Raw genomic sequence first — 19,669 nt, forward strand, 5'->3', positions numbered from 1 at the left:
TTAATATATATTTAGTATTTTATATATACTTAATATAGACCCAATATTTCAATGGATGCCTACCATTCCACAAAGTAACAATAATTCATAATTCATTTAACTACTCATTGATGGACATATAAGTCATTAATAATTTGGAAAATATTAAAATAATAGAATGATGAATATCCTTATACTGCTGTCCAATTATACCCTCAGGATATAGTCCTAGAAGTAAAACAACTAGGTCAAAATGTATCCACATCTTCAAAGACAGAACCATGTTAGACTCTCATTAGCAACATGGATGACAAATTGTCTGTACTCTCAACTATATTAGGTATAATCACTCTTTTAAACTTTACCAGTCTTATAAACTTAAAAAAAAAATCCCCATTTACTACTGTTTCAGTTTGCATTTCTTTGATTACCATTAGTATCAAATTTCTTATATGTTTACTGTCCCTTTTTCATTCTTCTTTTATTATCTACCTAATTCATGTTCTCTGTTCCTTTTCTACTGAAGGGTCATTTGCTCTATTATAGTTAGACATTCTTTGCTGCCAGTATATTTTCCAGATTACAATCTGTCTTTAACTTTCTTTTTTTTTATTTGCAAAATAGAAATTTTTATACAGTCAAGTCTATCTAACTTTTCTTCTGTGGTTTAGTCTTTTCTGAAGTTCAGTAGCCCTAAGTACCGGAAAAAAAAGTTACTTTAATTGCTGACCTACATACACACACACGTGCACACGCATGCACACAGAATCTGCAAATGTACAGCTGTCACCAACCAACAACAGTTCAGAGTTCTACACCAATCAATCTTCTGTTATCACTACTATAGACACTAATGAGAAGCCCTGGTAAGTAGAAAAAGAAATTGCATCTTAATCACACAGCCTGGATTTCTCCATTACCTCCTGGTTCCCACAATTGCCATAATTACAGCAGAGATGCTATTCTGGAGAATATTTACAAATGAACAAAACTCCCCTCCAAGGATAACACTCATTTCTTTCTACGGATTTCATTAATCATCTACCTTTCACGACACAAAAATATGCAACTGGGTCAATTACTACCACCCTTACCATCCCTTAACCTGTCATGTCAGCCCACTCCCCTCCAGGTCTCAGGATAAAGTCCTCTCCTTATGGTAATAACCAGCTCTTGTATCTAAGGCTCCTTCTCCATAATCTTTTAAATTGTAAAAGTAATGGTTATCTTACACTGGATTCCCATGATGACTGCACAATGGTATAAGTTTACCAAAACTCACAGAACTGTGTACTTTTCAAATGGTGACTTTCATGGTACATAAATTATATTCAGTAAAGCTACTAAAATAATTAACATAACAGAAAGGTTAGAAAAAAGGAAAAATCAATCAAAATAATTAATTCAATACCACTGGTATCATAATCCTTTCTGAGTTCTTTTTCAAATAACTTGTAAAGAAATTGTAAAACTGTATAAACTCTTTGCAAAAAAGTTGGAAAAAGAAACAGAAATAAAAACACCCCAAAATACCACCCCCAAAGATAACTACTACTGCTGTTGGTATATGTCATTATAACTTTTTTTCTAATTACACACAATGTCTTTTTCCCTATCATGTCATGCTACCAATCTCCTTATAACTAACTTTTTCTTTGCAATAGTGATGGACAGTCTGTTCCCATGATCCCAGTTTCCAGGTATCCATACCTTAAGGAATCCCTTCTCCTTGGGTGTGAGCAGGATCTATGACTTGCTAGCCAAGAGAACATGTCAAGGGTGGGGAGCTGTCACTTTCATGATTACGTTACATAAGAAAGTAACTGATCTTTTACTAGGAGACTTTCCCTTCCTGGCTCTGAAGTAGCAGGCAGTCATTTGGGGATGGCCCACATGACAAGGAGTCAGGAGTAGTCTTTGGCCAATAACCAGCTAAACATTCAGGCCCTCAGTCGGACAGCCCACAGAAAACTGAATGCTGCCAACAATCACCTGAGTTTAAAAGCAGGTCCATCCCAAATCGAGCCTCAGATGAGACTACAGACCCAGCTGACAAATAATTGCAGTCTTGTAATAACCTGAAGCAGAAGACCCAGCTAAGCCATGCTCTGACTTACTGAAACTGTAAGATAATGTCTGTTGTTGTAAACAGCCAAGTTTATGGTAATATTGTTATGTACAAAAATAGTAAATAATGTAGCAATTTATTACAACGCATTTTCAGACCAATAAACATTATTCTACAAAATATTTTTTAATGTGTGCATGGTATTTCACAGAATTGGTGTTGCGCATTATACTTAACTAATCTGCTCATGTTGGACACTTAAGTTACTCCCAGTTTCTCATTATTTTATTTTTTTTGTTTTGTTGTAGTTTCTCATTATTTTAAATAACACTACAATGAATATCCTTGTACAAATACATTTGCCTCATTACCGATTTTTGTTTCTCAGACTAAATACTAGAAAATATGCTTATTTTTGTCCACCTGTGCTCTTAACTGCATCCCCTTTCATCTCCTCCAGGTCCCTTGTGTACTTCCACCCCTTTCCCTCTTTCTCTTGGACTCCTTCTTCTCAACCTATAAACATTCCCAAGTCTCTTTCACTCTGAAAAATAAAAATCCTCCCTTGAGGGGCGCCTGGGTGGCGCAGTCGGTTAAGCGTCCGACTTCAGCCAGGTCACGATCTCGCGGTCCGTGAGTTCGAGCCCCGCGTCAGGCTCTGGGCTGATGGCTCGGAGCCTGGAGCCTGTTTCCGATTCTCTGTCTCCCTCTCTCTCTGCCCCTCCCCCGTTCATGCTCTGTCTCTCTCTGTCCCAAAAATAAATAAAAAATGTTGAAAAAAAAAAAAAATTAAAAAAAAAAATCCTCCCTTGAGACTGTATTTCTCTTCAGTTACTACCTTTTTTTCTTCCCTTCTCATCCAAAATTCTTTAAAAAACCCACCTACATTGTCACTTCCTATTCATTCCTTAACATCTGATAACAGTCTGCACACTCATATTGCTCCACTGAAACTATTCTGGCAATACTACCGATGGTTTCCTAATTACTGGAAGGTTCTATCCCTATCTTATTGAACCGCTGACACATTTGACCCTCCTTACTGAAATTCTTTTTTCTTTCTTCTGTTTCTTCTCTGTCTCCAATCATCTCTTCTCAGCATTGTTTATGGGCCTATCTTCCTGAGTCTATCACTAAAATTTTACTCTTCTATAAAATTTCATCTTCAGTCCTCTTCTCTTTATTTTCTACCTGTTCTTTCAGGGGGTAGTGTTAACTACCACATGTTTGCTGATAATGTAGACTCTTAGTCTCTAGCCCTCATTATTTCTAAGTTCTGGAAGGATATATCCAACTTTTTATAGGATTTATAGGATCTACTTATACCAGAAGTACTCTAAACCTAATCTGTCTACCCTCCGCCCCCAGAAAAACCTTACTCTTCTGGTTGATATTTTGCATTAGTTGCCTAGTCAACCTACTGTTAAAAACCTAACAGTAATCATTGACTCTTCTATCACCAAATTTTGTCAATTTTACCTCCTAAATCTCCAAACCATCTCTTTCTTTTATCTTCTCAGCCTCATCATATCCTCTAGTATTGCCTTCCACAAATGGATCTCCCAAGATACCATCTGAATTGTCCATCTAGTTGCTTATGTTAAAAAAAAAAGTTTCTTTAAGATACACATGAGATAATATATCTAGAATTTGCTTTAGAAATTGTGTGAACAGGGGAGGAGGTGAAAGTATACATGAAACAAGACTGGCCATGAGTTGATAATTGTTGATGTTAGATGATAGGTAAATAGGAAGGGATTCATTACACTCTTCTACTTTTAAGTTGTTAAAAACAACAACTAATCCATTTAAAATACCAATCCTTTAATGTCCAACAGAGACACACACACACATTCCTAAAAAGATAAAGTCTATGCTCCTGAGGATGCAAATCAAGGCCTTCTTTGAGAAATATTAAATCACATCTTGTACTTTAACAAGTACATCTGTAGTTTCCACCAAACCACTGTGTCACGCCTTCATACATTTGCATATACTGTTCTTTCTGCCTGGAACACTCTGCCTGGAACATCCTGCTAATTGCTTACTCATTCTTGGTTAGGCATAACTTCTTTCAAAGAGCTTTCTCTTAACCCTGTCACCAAGAGCAAAGTTAAGATGCCTCAACTCTGTGCTCCTGCAGTACCCTGTGCATATTTCTATTATAGCACTTATCTAACAGTACTGAAATTATTTGTTTCTTAGAGCTAGATCAGATTTTATTCAACTATGGGTCTCCATGTTCACTGAGTGAAGGAATAAATGAATTAATAGGAGCACCAGGTAGAAATAGATGGGGGAAAAAGAAATCATGCAAGGTAGTTTTATGTTTATTACAGACAATTTCATCTTTATAACTATGCAGTGAATTAGATATTATGATCTTCCTTTTACAGATAACAAAAATTGTGACTCAGAGATATTAAAGGGTCAAACTAAATGATTTCACATAATAACATATGCTTTCCAATAACCTGGTATGTTATCTATTTCTAAATAAGATAACATAATAACCCCTACTCCTTAGGAATAGTTAACATCATTGTCTCAATAGAGAAAGAATATACACACCAAATAGGTTTAAAAAGATAGCTCTTCAAAGAGCTAATGTTATCTGTGAGTTTTCTATCTTAGAGATTATACTTTAGTGATAAAAAGAGGAAAGACCAGCCATATCCTCTCAACTATACCAATGGTCTTTATCTACAACTCTCAGATGGAGGACCATCTGAGTAGAGAGAATATGCAGAAGAGCTCACAGAATGAAACCCACTTGGATCCCTCAGGAGGAGGGTAAAAAAGAATCTTAACCCCAAGATTCTCTAAAATTCAGTGTAGCTTTGCTCATAAGGGAAATAGCATTTTCTTTCAATCTTTCCACTTACACATGCCAATCTACTTATGCAGATTAGCCAATACTTGACACTGGAAAGGCATACACCTAGAAACCCCAATCAACACTGGTTAAATTTCTACTTATTTTTACTTAGAACGTAGGAATTGATGCTGAGGTTAAATATAGTACAATCACTTATATATGCCTATTATTGACACTTTTTAAAAAAGAAATCTTAGGGTTTGGGAATCCCCCCAAGTTAACATTCTCCTACTACAGACTTTGCTATTCAATGCTTTATGCTCAAGGATGATGCTTTCTCATGCTAATCACTCACCTGCATTGGCTTTCAGGTCTTCAGGTGTGACCATAACAACAAATCGGATTGCACGTTCATTTCGAAACATCTCATAAGACCATCGGCGGATGGACCGCATGCATTTCACTGCTGCGATGCCATTGTTGGCAATAAGAACCTGGGAGAGTGGTGGGATGGGAATTGGAGAGAGAAGTAGAAGAGGCAGGCAATGATGGACAAAAAGAAATGAGACCATTTGTGTAGACCTATCTTACTCCGAAGAACCAGACTTTCAATTAAGAATCTGTGTTGGGGCGCCTGGGTGGCGCAGTCGGTTAAGCGTCCGACTTCAGCCAGGTCACGATCTCGCGGTCCGTGAGTTCGAGCCCCGTGTCGGGCTCTGGGCTGATGGCTCGGAGCCTGGAGCCTGTTTCCGATTCTGTGTCTCCCTCTCTCTCTGCCCCTCCCCCGTTCATGCTCTGTCTCTCTCTGTCCCAAAAATAAATAAAAAACGTTGAAAAAAAAAAAAAAAAAAAAAAAAGAATCTGTGTTGCTAGTCTAGGTGGTTAGGAACCAGCTCCCACATGATCAAAGGATATTTTAAAATGTTAGCCCAGCAAATACTTTAATATATGCCAGCTAAAGCTTACTGCTTTTTTACTTCATTTCTTGAAGGGGAAAATCACAATTTTCAAACCTTGTGAATTTGTGAATTATTCTACTATACCTGTTACTAGGGCACAGAAGACAAACTTCAGAGGGGTGATGAATTATTAAGGAATGAAGGAAGACTAAACAGTGTAGTGTCCTTCACTATTCTCTGTTGTAGTAAAACAAGGCACAGAGGCCTGCACATGTGTAAGAACCCTGGCACCAACCACTACCTCTCTCCAAAATGCTAAACCGCAAATGCCTTAGAAGTGTAGAGACTACCTTATGAAGAATGGTCACAAGAAGAAAAGTAGAAGAATCAATGATCCTGAGACTTCTCTATAAACAAACCTTTCACCTCCTGACCTATCTTGCAACCACGGCCCCAGGGTAACACAGGCTAAAATATAAACTATCTTTATTGGAAGACTAACAGAAGGACACCACTGGAGCAAAACTTTTAGGAGTGGGAATACAGGTTCCCACCCTTTAATTTTTCAATCACCGCAAGCTATTTCAACCAAGTCATCCTCTCAGTTCTGACATGGTTTAGACAAAAGGGGCATAGAATTGCTCACAACACTTCAAAATACTTGTAATGTCTAAGTATTTCATATGGCATATTCCCTCTAAACATCTCAAATACCCAGGAAAAGCCATCAGTTCACAGTATATCAAACTGTTTAAGCCTTCACTCCCTTAGCTCTCAATCCAATGTGACATAGTATCTCCTTACCACCACCCCACCAGCCAATCAATTTACCATACCTTCTCAGATTCCTGAAGCCCAACCTCATAAAACCACAGGTTGTTTTAAAGAGAACTTTCTGGGGACACCTAGGTCGCTCAGTCAGCAAAGAGTCCAACTTTGACTCAGGTCATGATCTTGTGGTTCGTGGGTTCAAGCCCTGCATTGGGCTCTGTGCTGACAGCTCAGAGCCTGGAGCCTGTTTGGGATTCTGTGTTTCCCTTTCTCTCTGCCCCTCCCCCACTTGTGCGCATGTGCATGCGCACGCGCGCGCGCGCGCGCGCTCTCTCTCTCTCTCTCTCTGTCTCTCAAAAATAAACATTAAAAAATTTTAAAAATAAAAATAAAAATAAAAAGAACTTTCTGACCACTTCATCTTTTAATTAGCTATGCCTAAATTACCTCAGTGGTAAATACACAGGAAATAGTGAAATTAACAGGATGCTACGGAGGCAGAGAGGTTAATTCTGCAGAAAAAGGCAGTTAGTCTCTAAAAACTACATGTTGGTTTTGAGCAAATCTAGACATGTCTAGTCATTAAATCTCATGCGCTTTTGAAAAAAAGTAATTCAGCAAGTTATAACTTACCTTCTCAATCACTTTATTCCCCCCAAAACGCGTAACAAATTCTGCTGGTGAAGCTACAGTGAAATCTCGCTGTGAGTCTATTTTCTTTCGGTCTCGACCTTGCTTTACTAGATGCAAGCCAGACATGCTGGACCTATAAAAACAAAGAAAGCATGAAAGTCTTTAGATGGGATTTCTTCACACCATCTATCTCCCCTAGGGGTCTGCTTTTCACTACCATACTTATAACAGCACTTCCAACTGCACCCTTGTGATGACTGTATGCTGACAGGTCACACACTTTTTGAATAGAAGACAGGAAGGGGGGAAAAAGATATTTGCTTATGGAAATTTAAGAAAAAAATATAAGTGTTCTTGAATAATAAAAGATAATATTATGGTTTACCAACAAATCCCATCACAAAGCGACAGGCAAAAGCACAGACTGAAATGAGATAGTAGAGATAACAGACTCAGAGAGACTGGGACAGCTAAGAAAACAGCAAGGCTGTCATTAGATCATGATTCTGGAATACAGATGACCTTCACCTCTGTATCTCTAGCCTCCATTTTTCTTATGAAATGTACACTTTTAACTGCCGATGAAGCGTTTCACTTGTGTATTCCACAGGCATTTCAAAATCAACTCCAAAACCAAATACTTTACAAGGCAGCATAATAATATATCATATTTCATCAAATTTAAGACACTCCTCCTTTAAAAAAAAACTTAGGGGGTGCCTGGGTGGCTCAGTTGGTTAAGCGACCGACTTCGGTTCAGGTCATGATCTCATGGTCTGTGAATTCAAGCCCCGTGTCGGCTCTGTGCTGACAGCTCAGAGCCTGGAGCCTGTTTCAGATTCTGTGTCTCCCTCTCTCTGATCCTCCCCCGTTCATGCTCTGTCTCTCTCTGTCTCAAAAATAAATAAACGTTAAAAAAATTAAAAAAAAAAAAAAACTTAGAAAAATATCTGAAATTGATGTGTATCATACAACTGATGGTGTGCTTTATTTAATTGGCAGTATTTTTTTTCTCAGCGGTATATACAATAATGGTGCCTCTAACAATCAATGGTGTTTTAAGAATAGATGAAATATGGTACTGGAAAAGTACAGGGCTGGGTTTAAATCCAGATCTGTCCACTTAATATTTCCAATGATCTTAAGTAAATAATTTAACCTTGCTCAACTTCCTTTTTCTCTTTGCAAAATACACATAGTATAGACTGTTCTGGTTATTTACCTACTGTCTCTCAACTCCAAGCTCACCCTTTTATGTTCTGCCCTGTGACGATAAAGCTAAGACTCTGCAAACCTAATCGGTTCTGCCAATGGGAAGGCAGAATGGTAAGAATAGGGATTTTATTTTTGTTTTCCAGCTTTTATCATCATTGCTCCACAGTAACAGAGAGTTAATTCCAGCCTCTACCATCTTTCAATATTCCTAGTGGGAGCCTCGTTGCATCTCTCAGTAGTACCAGTAGCAGCAGGTTGTGGCTCCTTGGCAGAACCAGCCTTGCCACGTTCACTCACCCTCTGGGCTGTGCTGCCTGGGCCTATTAATCACGTAACTGTCAGGCTAGCTACTCACCTGTCCTGAGCACCAGCTACTCAAAGCTTATTCTCAGAGGTGCAAGCATCAGCCCCGATTGGCCCTCCGTCAAGCTGCTAGGTTCTGGTAACCCTACCTCTTCCTTTTTTTCTCCCAGCCCTAGGGGTGGTAGCTGCTTCCTGCAAGTATTAATTTTGGAGCTACTGTAGAAAATACCCAAGTTACCAGTTCTCACTACTGAATGCCCACTGGTTTATAATACCTAATGCAGTTTCTCTTTCCCTTACTGGACCTTGACTGATAGGCCTCCTTTGAAAAGGTGTTTTGGGGGTTAAATGAGATAATGGCTATAACTAAGCACTTACACACACTGTTTAACGGACAGCTCTTTTCTTATTCCCACCTTTCCTTCCTTTATCCTGTACTCTAACATCGATGCTGCAGTAATTTCTTTTCAAAATAAAAGGGTATGATTAAAATCTTCCCACAAAGAAAATACCAGGTCCAGACAGTTTTAAAAAACAAGTTCTCAGGGTGCCTGGGTGGCTCAGTCGGTTAAGCGTCTGACTCTTGATTTTAGCTCATAGTAAAATGATCTGATAGTCGTGAGACTGAGCCCCACTTTGGGCTCCGCACTGGGTATGGAGCCTGTTTGGGATTCTCCCTTGCCCTCTTTCTCTGCCCTTCTCCCCTTCATGCTCCTGTGCTCTCTCTCAAAATAAATAAATAAGTAAACATTAAAAAAAAATACTAAGTGCTCAGCAGTGGAAAGAAAAGAATGTTAAAAAGTAAAAACAAATAAAAAATAAAAGAGAAGTGCTCTCAAACAACTTTTAAGGGCAGTAGTCTATCAAACTTTCAAACAGTGAGAAAAGAAGTAAAATTCCTCAGCTAGAGTAACACTGATACTCAAACCAGACAAATAAGTCACATTAAGGGAAAAGTCCAGGTCCACTGTATTCATGACTACAAATGCAAAATTCCTGAATAAAATATTCTAAATAGCAGGGTATTGGTGCAAGGATGGGTAAAATATTACAAAAAAGTTACTCCATAACCAAGTTGAGTTTGTCCCAGGTATGCAAGGATGGTTTAATTTTAGAAAATCCATAAATGTGAAACTCTGTGTTAGATTTCCTAGCAAGTGCAATAAAATGAAAAAATAAAATAAAATAAATTAGAGGCATTAGGACTGCTAGGGAGGAAGTTAAACTGTCATTATTTGTGAGTGATATAATCATTCACATAGAAAACACAAAAGATTCTGCATATTATTAGAAATAACAGGAGACCTCAGTCAAGTATTCAGAACTCCAAAAATATTATATAAAGATTATGCACAGATTATAATTTTAAGAACATATCATAAAGTTAAAATAACTAAAATATATACATTTTGGGGAGATACATATAGATACAATAAACAGGAAGATAAAAGAATGTTATGAACATATCATTAAGGAAAATGATTATCTGGGTGGGGGAAGACAGGGAGAAGTACTAAGGAGGAGAGACCATATAGTTAGATGCAGGTGATGGTCAAGGACCTACCTTTGTTTTAGATGGTGGGTTTTCAAATTCTTTTTATATTATTTTTTTAAATAATGCAATAACCAAATAAATAAATAATATTAGCCCATAAATGGACCAATGAGTGTGCTATGAAAGATTATGTTATATAATTCTATACATCTAAAGTTAAACACACACTCCTCAGAGATCAGCTGTCAGCTATTTAGGGAGGGAGCGAAAAGATAGGTAAGTTATTACTTAGAATCAACAAGGAGCTACCTGAGTATATAAGACAAGAAAGGAAGGAAAGTCTTCATTGATAAAATTAAAGAGGAGAAGGGATTGGTCATAAGATTTTATCAATGGTTTAGTGAGTTCTGAGAATCATTTATAATCAAAGAGGGGATAAAAACAAAACTATGTCTTACTTTTAACAATGGGATCCTTCATATAGCCATATTCTGAAGTGAGAATGAATTTTCACCATGCTGAAAACAAGGGGATCAAGTATAAAGATGGAATAGATCTCAAAACCTTTATCTCTCATCTATCTTTTCTCAGGAAGCTATCAGAGAATGCTGTCTTCCAAAAGGATGGAGTAAACCAAGAAAAAGGAAAAGAAGGGAAGCAAGAAACAGATGAACCAATACAAAAGAGAAAGGAATTCCCTAGATATGACTGTTCAAATTGGAGGACAGATTGCTCCAGGAGAGACGCCTCTATGAAACAGTGGACAGGTCATCTGTTATATTTACCCACAGAGAAACAAAATTCTGTGTGTGTGTGTGTGTGTGTGTGTGTGTGTGTGTGTGTTTGCACAATATGTATATATGTGTGTATTCTGTTTACATATGTGTATATATATGATTGTTTTATATGTATATATAAACAGTAATGTTATATAAAAATACTTTTATATACATAAAAATAATTTTTTTTAATTAAAAAAATTTTTTTCACGTTTATTTATTATTGAGAGACAGAGAGAGACAGAGTGTGAGCAGGGGAGGGGCAGAGAAAGAGGCAGACACAGAATCTGAAGCAGGCTCCAGGCTCTGAGCTGTCAGCACAGAGCCCGATGCAGGGCTCGAACTCACAAACTGTGAGATCATGACCTGAGTGGAAGTGAGACGCTTAACCAACCAAGCCACCCAGGCACCCCTCATTTTTTTTAATTTGAGAGAGAGAGAGAGAGAGAGAGAGAGAGAGAGAGCAAGGGAAGGGCGGAGGGAAAGAGACAGAATCCCCAGCAGACTCCACACTTAATGCAGAGCCTGAAGCGGGGCTCAATCCCATGACCCTGGGATCATTACCTGAGACAATATCAAGAGTTGGACACTTAACCAACCAATTAAAAAACATTCTTAAGGGGCGCCTGGGTGGCTCAGTCGGTTAAGCGTCCGACTTCGGCTCAGGTCACGATCTCACGGTCCGTGGGTTCAAGCCCCACGTCGGGCTCTGGGCTGATGGCTCAGAGCCTGGAGCCTGCTTCCGATTCTGTGTCTCCCTCTCTCTCTGCCCCTCCCCCATTCATGCTCTGTCTCTCTCTGTCTCAAAAATAAATAAACCTTAAAAAAAAAAATTCTTAATTATACATATACATATATGTGTGTGTATATATATTTCTATAAATAGATAAAATAGCTCAAAGGCTTTTTATTTACTTGACACTCAGTGGAAGTTTTGCTTGATTTTCCCCCAAAAGGGTCAAATGAAAAGGGAAGAGGTCAAATGAAAAGGAAAAGGAAAGGATAACTATTCTATAGGCAAATTTTGTCAACTTGGTGTTTATTGCTAATTTTCTGTTTCCGCCAAGGTCAAGTTTAATTTTCAGCTAGTATTTTTCAGAATAAGAATTCTAGATTGCAAAAACAAGCAAATAAAAAAAGATAATGGAGGAGCCCTTAATGACTGCTATCAAGCCCATCATTCAGGTCTTTCATGTTAATCCTCTGATGGAGAAGTACAGACCTGCAAGAGGCCTGAAGAAGGCCAAGGAGGCCTGACTCATTTCCTCTTCAGCCCCAAGTTCTACAAATAGGAAGAAGAAAGATCCTAGGGTAACAGAGCTTGGCACCCTCAACAACAGTCTGACTGCCCCCTGTCACATTCCAGGACAATGATGGCAGGCACCTTTCCCAGCCCCAGAGACACATTTTTAAAAAGTTTTCTCAAAACTTTTTGGAAGGTACCATAGGATGTTCATACTACGCAGAATTGATATTTCCGTTTGCAACAAGTGAAGAGACTTCACTCCTGAAAAACCAGCCAAAGCCAGTGAGCAAATATGGCACAGACTGAGTGAGATCCCTTAGTGAAAGAGTAGCACAGCAAGGTCTGTGCAGGGGTGGTTATTTTCAATATGACTATAATAGCATACATGTGCCTGGGTATCTTTGATTCAAATTCTGAATGTAAAAGAAAGGCTTAGAACAGGAGCAAATATGAGAGATTTTACTCATTTCTTTTAAACAAAAATGTTTCTGGGGCTCCTGGGTGGCTCAGTCAGTTGAGCGTCCAATTTTGACTCAGGTCATGATCTCACAGTTCATGAGTTTGAGCCCCACATTGGGCTCACTGCTATCAGCGTAGAGCCTGCTTTGGATCCTCAGTCCCCTTCTCTCTGCCCCTCCCCTGCTTGCACTGTGTCTCAAAAATAAAACATTAAAAAAAATAATAAAATTTTTTTTTTCCAACGTTTTTTATTTATTTTTGGGACAGAGAGAGACAGAGCATGAACGGGGGAGGGGCAGAGAGAGAGGGAGACACAGAATCGGAAACAGGCTCCAGGCTCCGAGCCATCAGCCCAGAGCCTGACGCGGGGCTCAAACCCACGGACCGTGAGATCGTGACCTGGCTGAAGTCGGACACCTAACCGACTGCGCCACCCAGGCGCCCCCAAAAAAATAATAAAATTTAAAAATAAAATTAAAAGTTGGCACAAAAACAGACACTCAGATCAATGGAACAGAAAAGAGAACCCAGAAATGGACCCACAAACGTATCGCCAATAAATCTTTGAAAAAGCAGGAAAGAATATCCAATGGAACAAAGACAGTCTTTTCAGCAAGTGGTGCTGGGAAAACTGGACAGCGACATGCAGAAAAATGAACCTGAACCACTTTCTTATACCATACACAAAAATAAACTCAAAATGGATGAAAGACCTAAACGTAAGACAAGAAGCCATCAAAATCCTTGAGGAGAAAGCAAGCAAAAACTTTGACCTCGGCTGCAGCAACTTCTTACTCAACACGTCTCTGGAGGCAAGGGAAACCAAAGCAAAAAAAGCTTCTGCACAGCAAAGGAAAACAATTGGCAAAACTAAAAGGGAACTGATGGAATGGGAGAAGATATTTGCAAACAGCGTATCAGATAAAAGGTTAGTACCCAAAATCTAGAGAACTTATCAAACTCAACACCCAAAAAACAAATAATCCAGTGAAGAAATGGGCAAAAGACATGAATAGACACTTCACCAAAGAAGACATCCAGATGGCCAACCGGCACATGAAAAAATGCTCAACGTCACTCATCATCAGGGAAATACAAATCAAAACCACATGAGATACCACCTCACACCTGTCAGAATGGCTAACATTAAAAACTCAGGCCAACAACAGATGTTGGCAAGGATGCGGAGAAAGATCTCTTTTGCACTGTTGGTGGGAATGCAAACTGGTACAGCCACTCTGGAAAACAGTATGGAGGTTCCTCAAAAAATTAAAAATAGAACTACCATATGACCCAGCAATTGCACTACTAGGTATTTATCCAAGGGAGACAGATTTGTTGTTTCGAAGGGGCACATGCACCCCAATGTTTATAGCAACGCTATCAACAATAGCCAAAGTATGGAAAGAGCCCAAATGTCCGTTGATGGAAGAATGGATAAAGAAGATGTGGTACATATATACAATGGAGTATTACTCGGCAACCAAAAAGAATGAAATCTTGTCATTTGCAATTACGTGGATGGAACTAGAGGGTATTATGCTAAGTGAAATTAATCAGTCAGAGAAAGACAAACATCATATGACTTCACTCATGAGGACGTTAAGATACAAAAAAGATGAACATAAGGAAAGGGAAGCAAAAAATAATATAAAAACAGGGAAGGGGACAAAAACATAAGAGACTCTTAAATATAGAGAACAGAGGGTTGCTGGAGGGGTTGTGTGAGAGGGGATGGGCTAAATGGGTAAGGGGAATTAAGGAATCTAAGGAATCCTGAAATCATTGTTGCACCATATGCTAACTAACTTGGATGTAAATTTAAAAATAAATAATTAATTTAAAAAATCATAATGAAATAAAATAAAAAATTTTCTTATAGATACAACAAAATCACCAAACCAAATTTCCCGTAAGTTCCAGGGTTTAGCTGTCAAAGTCTTACTGTTTTTTAAAGGTATATATAGCCCAAATACGGCACCTAAAAACTTACCTTTGAAGCATGTAATATCTCATCTCCTTAATTTCCTCTGTAGAACCCTGCATATCAAGATGGCAAAGGAATGGAAGCTTTTTCTTCAGGTTTCGGTCTTGTAAACACAAGCTGCAGTCCGTCCTCCTGTTGCAGGTGCTTAAAACCCAGGAGGACAAGAGATACTGTGCCTTCTGCCTACTTCTTGGCCCTGCTTCAGTCAGACTAGAGTATTCCTGATGGCCTCAAACTACAGTCTTTTTGTCTACTTTGTCCCCAATTTCCACATTTCCCCACCTTTCCTCCTTTTTGTATTTTCTCCCTAAACTTGGTTTACACACAGAATTGGTTGATTTCCCAAGGGAACTAAGAGGAGAGGGGGAGAAACAGAAAAGCCTGTATAACTAGAAAACAGATCTTAGCTCTGCATGAGCGGCAGCAAACATGTTTCAACAACGGTCACTTTCTTCTGACAGTCACCAGAGAAAAAGCTCCACAAGACTCTCCTAGCTGCCAGGAGCACATGACAGGGAGGGCCCGGGGCAAAAAGAAGACAAGTCTACAAGGACAACTGAGCCAAGAGAATAATGAGGTCGTGAAATCCAGAGGGAGGAGGACAGCACAGCCTAAGTAGGGTAATTTCTGAGATCCAATCAAACAAATAATACTGATTATCAGACTGCAAGAAGGGAAAAAGCAGGTCAGGCGGTAAAGAAAGCAAGTAGAAAGGACAAGACATATCACTACTGAGGAACTTTGAATAAAGTGTGAGCCACAATTTTAATTTTTAGGCCAAACTAGTGATACATGCATGCAAAAACCTTTTTTAAATAAAGCAACAAAATCTAAGATTTTATTCACCCAAACTTGAAAGTAAGAATGGAGCTAGGACAAATGGGATATAGAGAAGATGTGGATAAATTCTTGAAAGGAAAAGGGGCCCAGACAAATATTTTACACACAGAGGTCTGACCCAGATTAAGCAGGGAAGAGAAAAACCCTGCTTAGAAAGGCTACTGGAACACATATATTTATATAAAAGCAAATCGGCCAGAGATAGATCTCTTAAAAAAAATAGTTTGAATGTTATATAGTAACAAAGTTCTACTTTAGCTTTTAATAAAACAGATGCTAACGCTATTGCTCCCTTGTAATGGGAGAGACTCCAGTAGCTAAAATCTGCAAAATCAGAATTTCCTATGATAAGTCATCAGGAAAAGTATAATTCACCAGAGTCGTGGTAACTTCATTCATGTACCACAAAAAAATTCTTTCCCACCAAAATGCTGGATAGAAATAGTTAATGATCTGTTGCCAACTATGCTGAGAACCTATTGATCTTCCAGAAAACTCTCCAAAACAAATACACAAATAACCTGGAGCAGAAATAGAAGATAAACGGGGCACTTGGGTGGCTCAGTCGGTTAAGCGTCCGACTTCGGTTCAGGTCATGATCTTGCGGTTTGTGAGTTCAAGCCCCGTTTTGGGCTTTGTGCTGACAGCTCAGAGCCTGGAGCCAGCTTCAGATTCTGTGTCTCCCTCTCTCTCTGCCCCTCCCCCACTCAAACTCTGTCTCTCTCTCCTTCAAAAATAAATAAACATTAAAAAAAAACTAAAAAAAAGAAAAGAAAAGAAACAGAAGATAAATGATCAAATAGAAAACAAATGATTAAGGCAAACAAATTCTGATCCTCAGGCCATTCAGATGACCCAACCTGAAAAGACTTAACCAGGCCACTCAACATGACCACCAGCCATAACAGAAAACGTACATCCTTGTTGTTTTCTGGTCTAGGCCGTTTCACATCATTCCTTACGTGCTATGCCAATGTCCAATAAAGTTTAGTCGTTTACTTTTTCCTTTGAAGACCCAAGCTGATGCAAAGGAGCCCTCCTATTTTTATGACTCTTCAGAATAACAGGTCTCAAAAATAGAGCACTGAGGTCTTTATTCAGAATAATTACAGTGACCACAGATGTACAAGCAGCTCGGTTTTACACATATCTAAGTGTCTCCAGATGTAGGCAGGTCCCGAAAGAGAATCATTCTCTGCCTTTGTTATATAAGGTCAACATTCAAAAACAAATAAAGCCTTGGGTATAGAATAAAACAGGCTATTTTTCATTCAATTGTATCAAAAAGTATACTAAAAAGGTACATTCAGTAATCAAGTCTGTGCTTCTTTCACCAAAGGATCTTTCTAAAACAGCCAAACACTAAACACAGCACACCCAGATCCAAAAACAAAGCTTGAGTTTCTAATCTTTTATGGATGCTGCTCACAATCCTTCTGTAATATTAGAACACAAGAAATAAAAAAGCCACATTCATTCCTCCAAATTCAAAGCATCCCCACTTTAATCTACCATGAATAGAGAGTGTCCAAAGTAGACACATACCTGGCACAAAATCCAACTAGAAGCCCACAATGATCCCAGCATTGTAACATGCCCAGCACCCAGGATGACGTAGCAGTTTATCCAGCAGACAGTGATGCATGAGCTGGCTTGATTGCAATGCAGTCTCAGTCCTACTGCAGCACACACTGCGAGACACTGTTTTACACTGGGGCTTTTCCAGGCAGAGAAATCTTGGATCAAGGATAGATCTCTTGAAAATCAACTGACCATATATATATATAAAGGTTTAGTTGTGGGCTCTAAATTCTGCTTTTCTGATCTATATGCCTATCTTTGCAGCAATGCTATATAGGGCCTTGAAAATTATGGTTTTATAATGAGTTTTGAAATCAGGTAGTTACAAGTCTTCCAACTTTGCTCTCCTTTTTGAAAATTGTTTTGTCTATTCTAGGTCCTTTGGGTTCTCATGTAAATTTTAGATCAGCTCATCAAACTCTAAAAAGAAAGGAAAATAAAAAGCCTGCTGGGATTCTGATAAGGATTATGAGTTTACAGATCAATTTAGGGAAAATTGCCATCTTGACAATACTGATTCCTCTTAATCTCTGAACATGGACTCTCTCTCCATTTATTTACATCTTTGGTTTTTCTTAAAACAACGTTTTATAATTTTTAATATTCAAATCTTGTACTGGTTTTGTTAAATTTATTCCTAAATATTTTGCTCTTTTTGATACCACTGTGAATAGAATTAATTTAATTTTGTTTTTTGCTTGTTCATTGCTACCTAGTATATACAAATACAATTGATTTTTGTATATGGATCATATAGCTTGTGACCTTGCTAAATTTACTTTGAAATGTTTTAACTTTATTGAGATATAATTCACATGCCACATATTTCAGCTATTTAAAGTATATAATTCAATGGTTTTTACTATATTCATGTAGTTATGAACTGTCATCACAATCAATTTTAGGACATTTTCATTACCCTAAAAGAAACCCCACAGCCAGTAGCAGTCACTCCTTATTTCCTCCAAAACCCTCCCCAGTTCTAATCTACTTTCTGTCCTTATAGATTCTGGTTATTTCACATAAATGGAATGACAGGATATGTGGTCTTCTGTGACTGGCTTCTTTCACTTAGTATAATGCTTTCAGTGTTGTAGCATGTATTAGTACTTAATTTCTTTTTATGGACAATTAATTCTCCATTGGATGGATATACCACATTTTATTCTTCCATTCATCAGTTGATAGATATTGAATTGTTTCCACTTCGTGCCCATTGTGAATAATGTTGCTGTGAACATAAACGCACAAATTTTTATATGGAGATGGGCTTTCATTTCTCATAGGTATGTAACTAGGAGTGGAACTGCAGGATCATATGGTAAATACTTCATTTTATAAGAAATTTTCAGGGGCACCTGTTTGGCTTGGTCAGTAGAACATTTGACTCTTGAACTTGGGGTTGTAAGTTCAAGTCCCATGTTAGGTGCAGATATTACTTAAAAAAATAAAATCTTAAAAAAAATAAAGAGAAATTTCCAAATTATTTTCCAGAGTGGTTGCATCATTTTACATTCCCACCAACTGTGTACAAGTGATCCCATTTTTCCATACTCTTGTTAACATTTGGTGTTGTTAACTAGTTTTTATTTTAGGCATTTTGATAGGTGTATAGTAATATCTCACTGTTGTTTTAATCTGCACTTTCCTAATAGCTAATTATGTTAAACATCTTTTCATGTCCTTTTCTGCCATCTGTATATCCTTTTTATATTTTTTTCTTTGTAATTTCTCTCTCCTTATTGAGAATTTTATTTATTGATTTGCTGTTGTCATACTTTAAAAAAATTATTTAAACATGTTTTCCTTTGGTTCTTTGAACATTTATGATAGTTGCTTTGAAGATTTTGTCTGCTAAATCCAGCATCTAAGAACACCTGGAGACAGTTTCTATTGACTTTTTTTCCTAAATATGGGTCACACTTTCGTATTTCTTTTCATGATTTTGTATTTTCGTATTTCTTTTCATGATTTTGTTGAAGACTCAACATATTAAGTAATTTATTGTAGCAAGTCTAGATTCTGATTTCTTTTACCTATGAAGGTTGTTGTTGTTACTACTACTCCTTCCCTATGCCCCTTCCTTCCTTGGCTTAATAACTTGCCTCAGCTAAATCTGTGAAATCTGTCCACCCCTAAGTGTGCAGCCACTGATGTCTCAGCTCATTTTCTTTCTATTGCTTGTTTTTATGTTGAAACCTGCCTTCTAAGTGGTTACCTCTGTATCTGCATAGCTTATATGTCTCCCAATGATGAGGCAATGATTATGTTTAAAGCCACTAAAGGCTTCTGGATTCTGTTCATGTGTCTGTGTGTGGGAAGGATAGCACATTTAAAGTTCAGGACATTTTCAAGTCTGCTCTGGCTTTTACTTCCTATTGGGACTTATCATGTCTACTCTATGCATACAAGCAACCTCAGCTAACAATATGCTTGTTCCAACTACAAACACACCTCAGTCTATTAGAGCCAATGGCCCACCCGATACATCAAATGCCAAGAGAACCATTTCCACTGACAACACCAATGGCCATGGGCATCATCCACCACTCAAAAATGAGTAAGCTTCCTTCAATCTCAGCATCAAAACTGGCAG

General features: G+C 38.1%; 1 protein-coding gene across 20 annotated transcripts in view; it reads right to left on the reverse strand.

Annotated features, from left to right (window-relative positions):
- The window catches only part of ACACA (acetyl-CoA carboxylase alpha), a 280,594-nt gene that overhangs the window by 187,724 nt on the left and 73,201 nt on the right, over nt 1-19,669 (reverse strand). For 17 of the 20 annotated variants that reach the window (XM_058703419.1, XM_058703413.1, XM_058703420.1 and 14 more), the window contains 2 exons: nt 7,169-7,301; nt 5,221-5,359 (listed from right to left, as the gene is read on the reverse strand). In XM_058703419.1, coding sequence (XP_058559402.1) covers nt 5,221-5,359; nt 7,169-7,301 — 272 coding nt within the window. Of the gene's footprint in view, nt 1-5,220; nt 5,360-7,168; nt 7,302-14,658; nt 14,782-17,037; nt 17,151-19,669 lie in introns of those variants that run through there. The other 3 variants (XM_058703425.1, XM_058703424.1, XM_058703426.1) reach the window with 3 other exon arrangements.

This window comes from Neofelis nebulosa, chromosome 16 (assembly GCF_028018385.1).
Source record: "Neofelis nebulosa isolate mNeoNeb1 chromosome 16, mNeoNeb1.pri, whole genome shotgun sequence".
Lineage (NCBI taxonomy): Eukaryota > Metazoa > Chordata > Mammalia > Carnivora > Felidae > Neofelis > Neofelis nebulosa.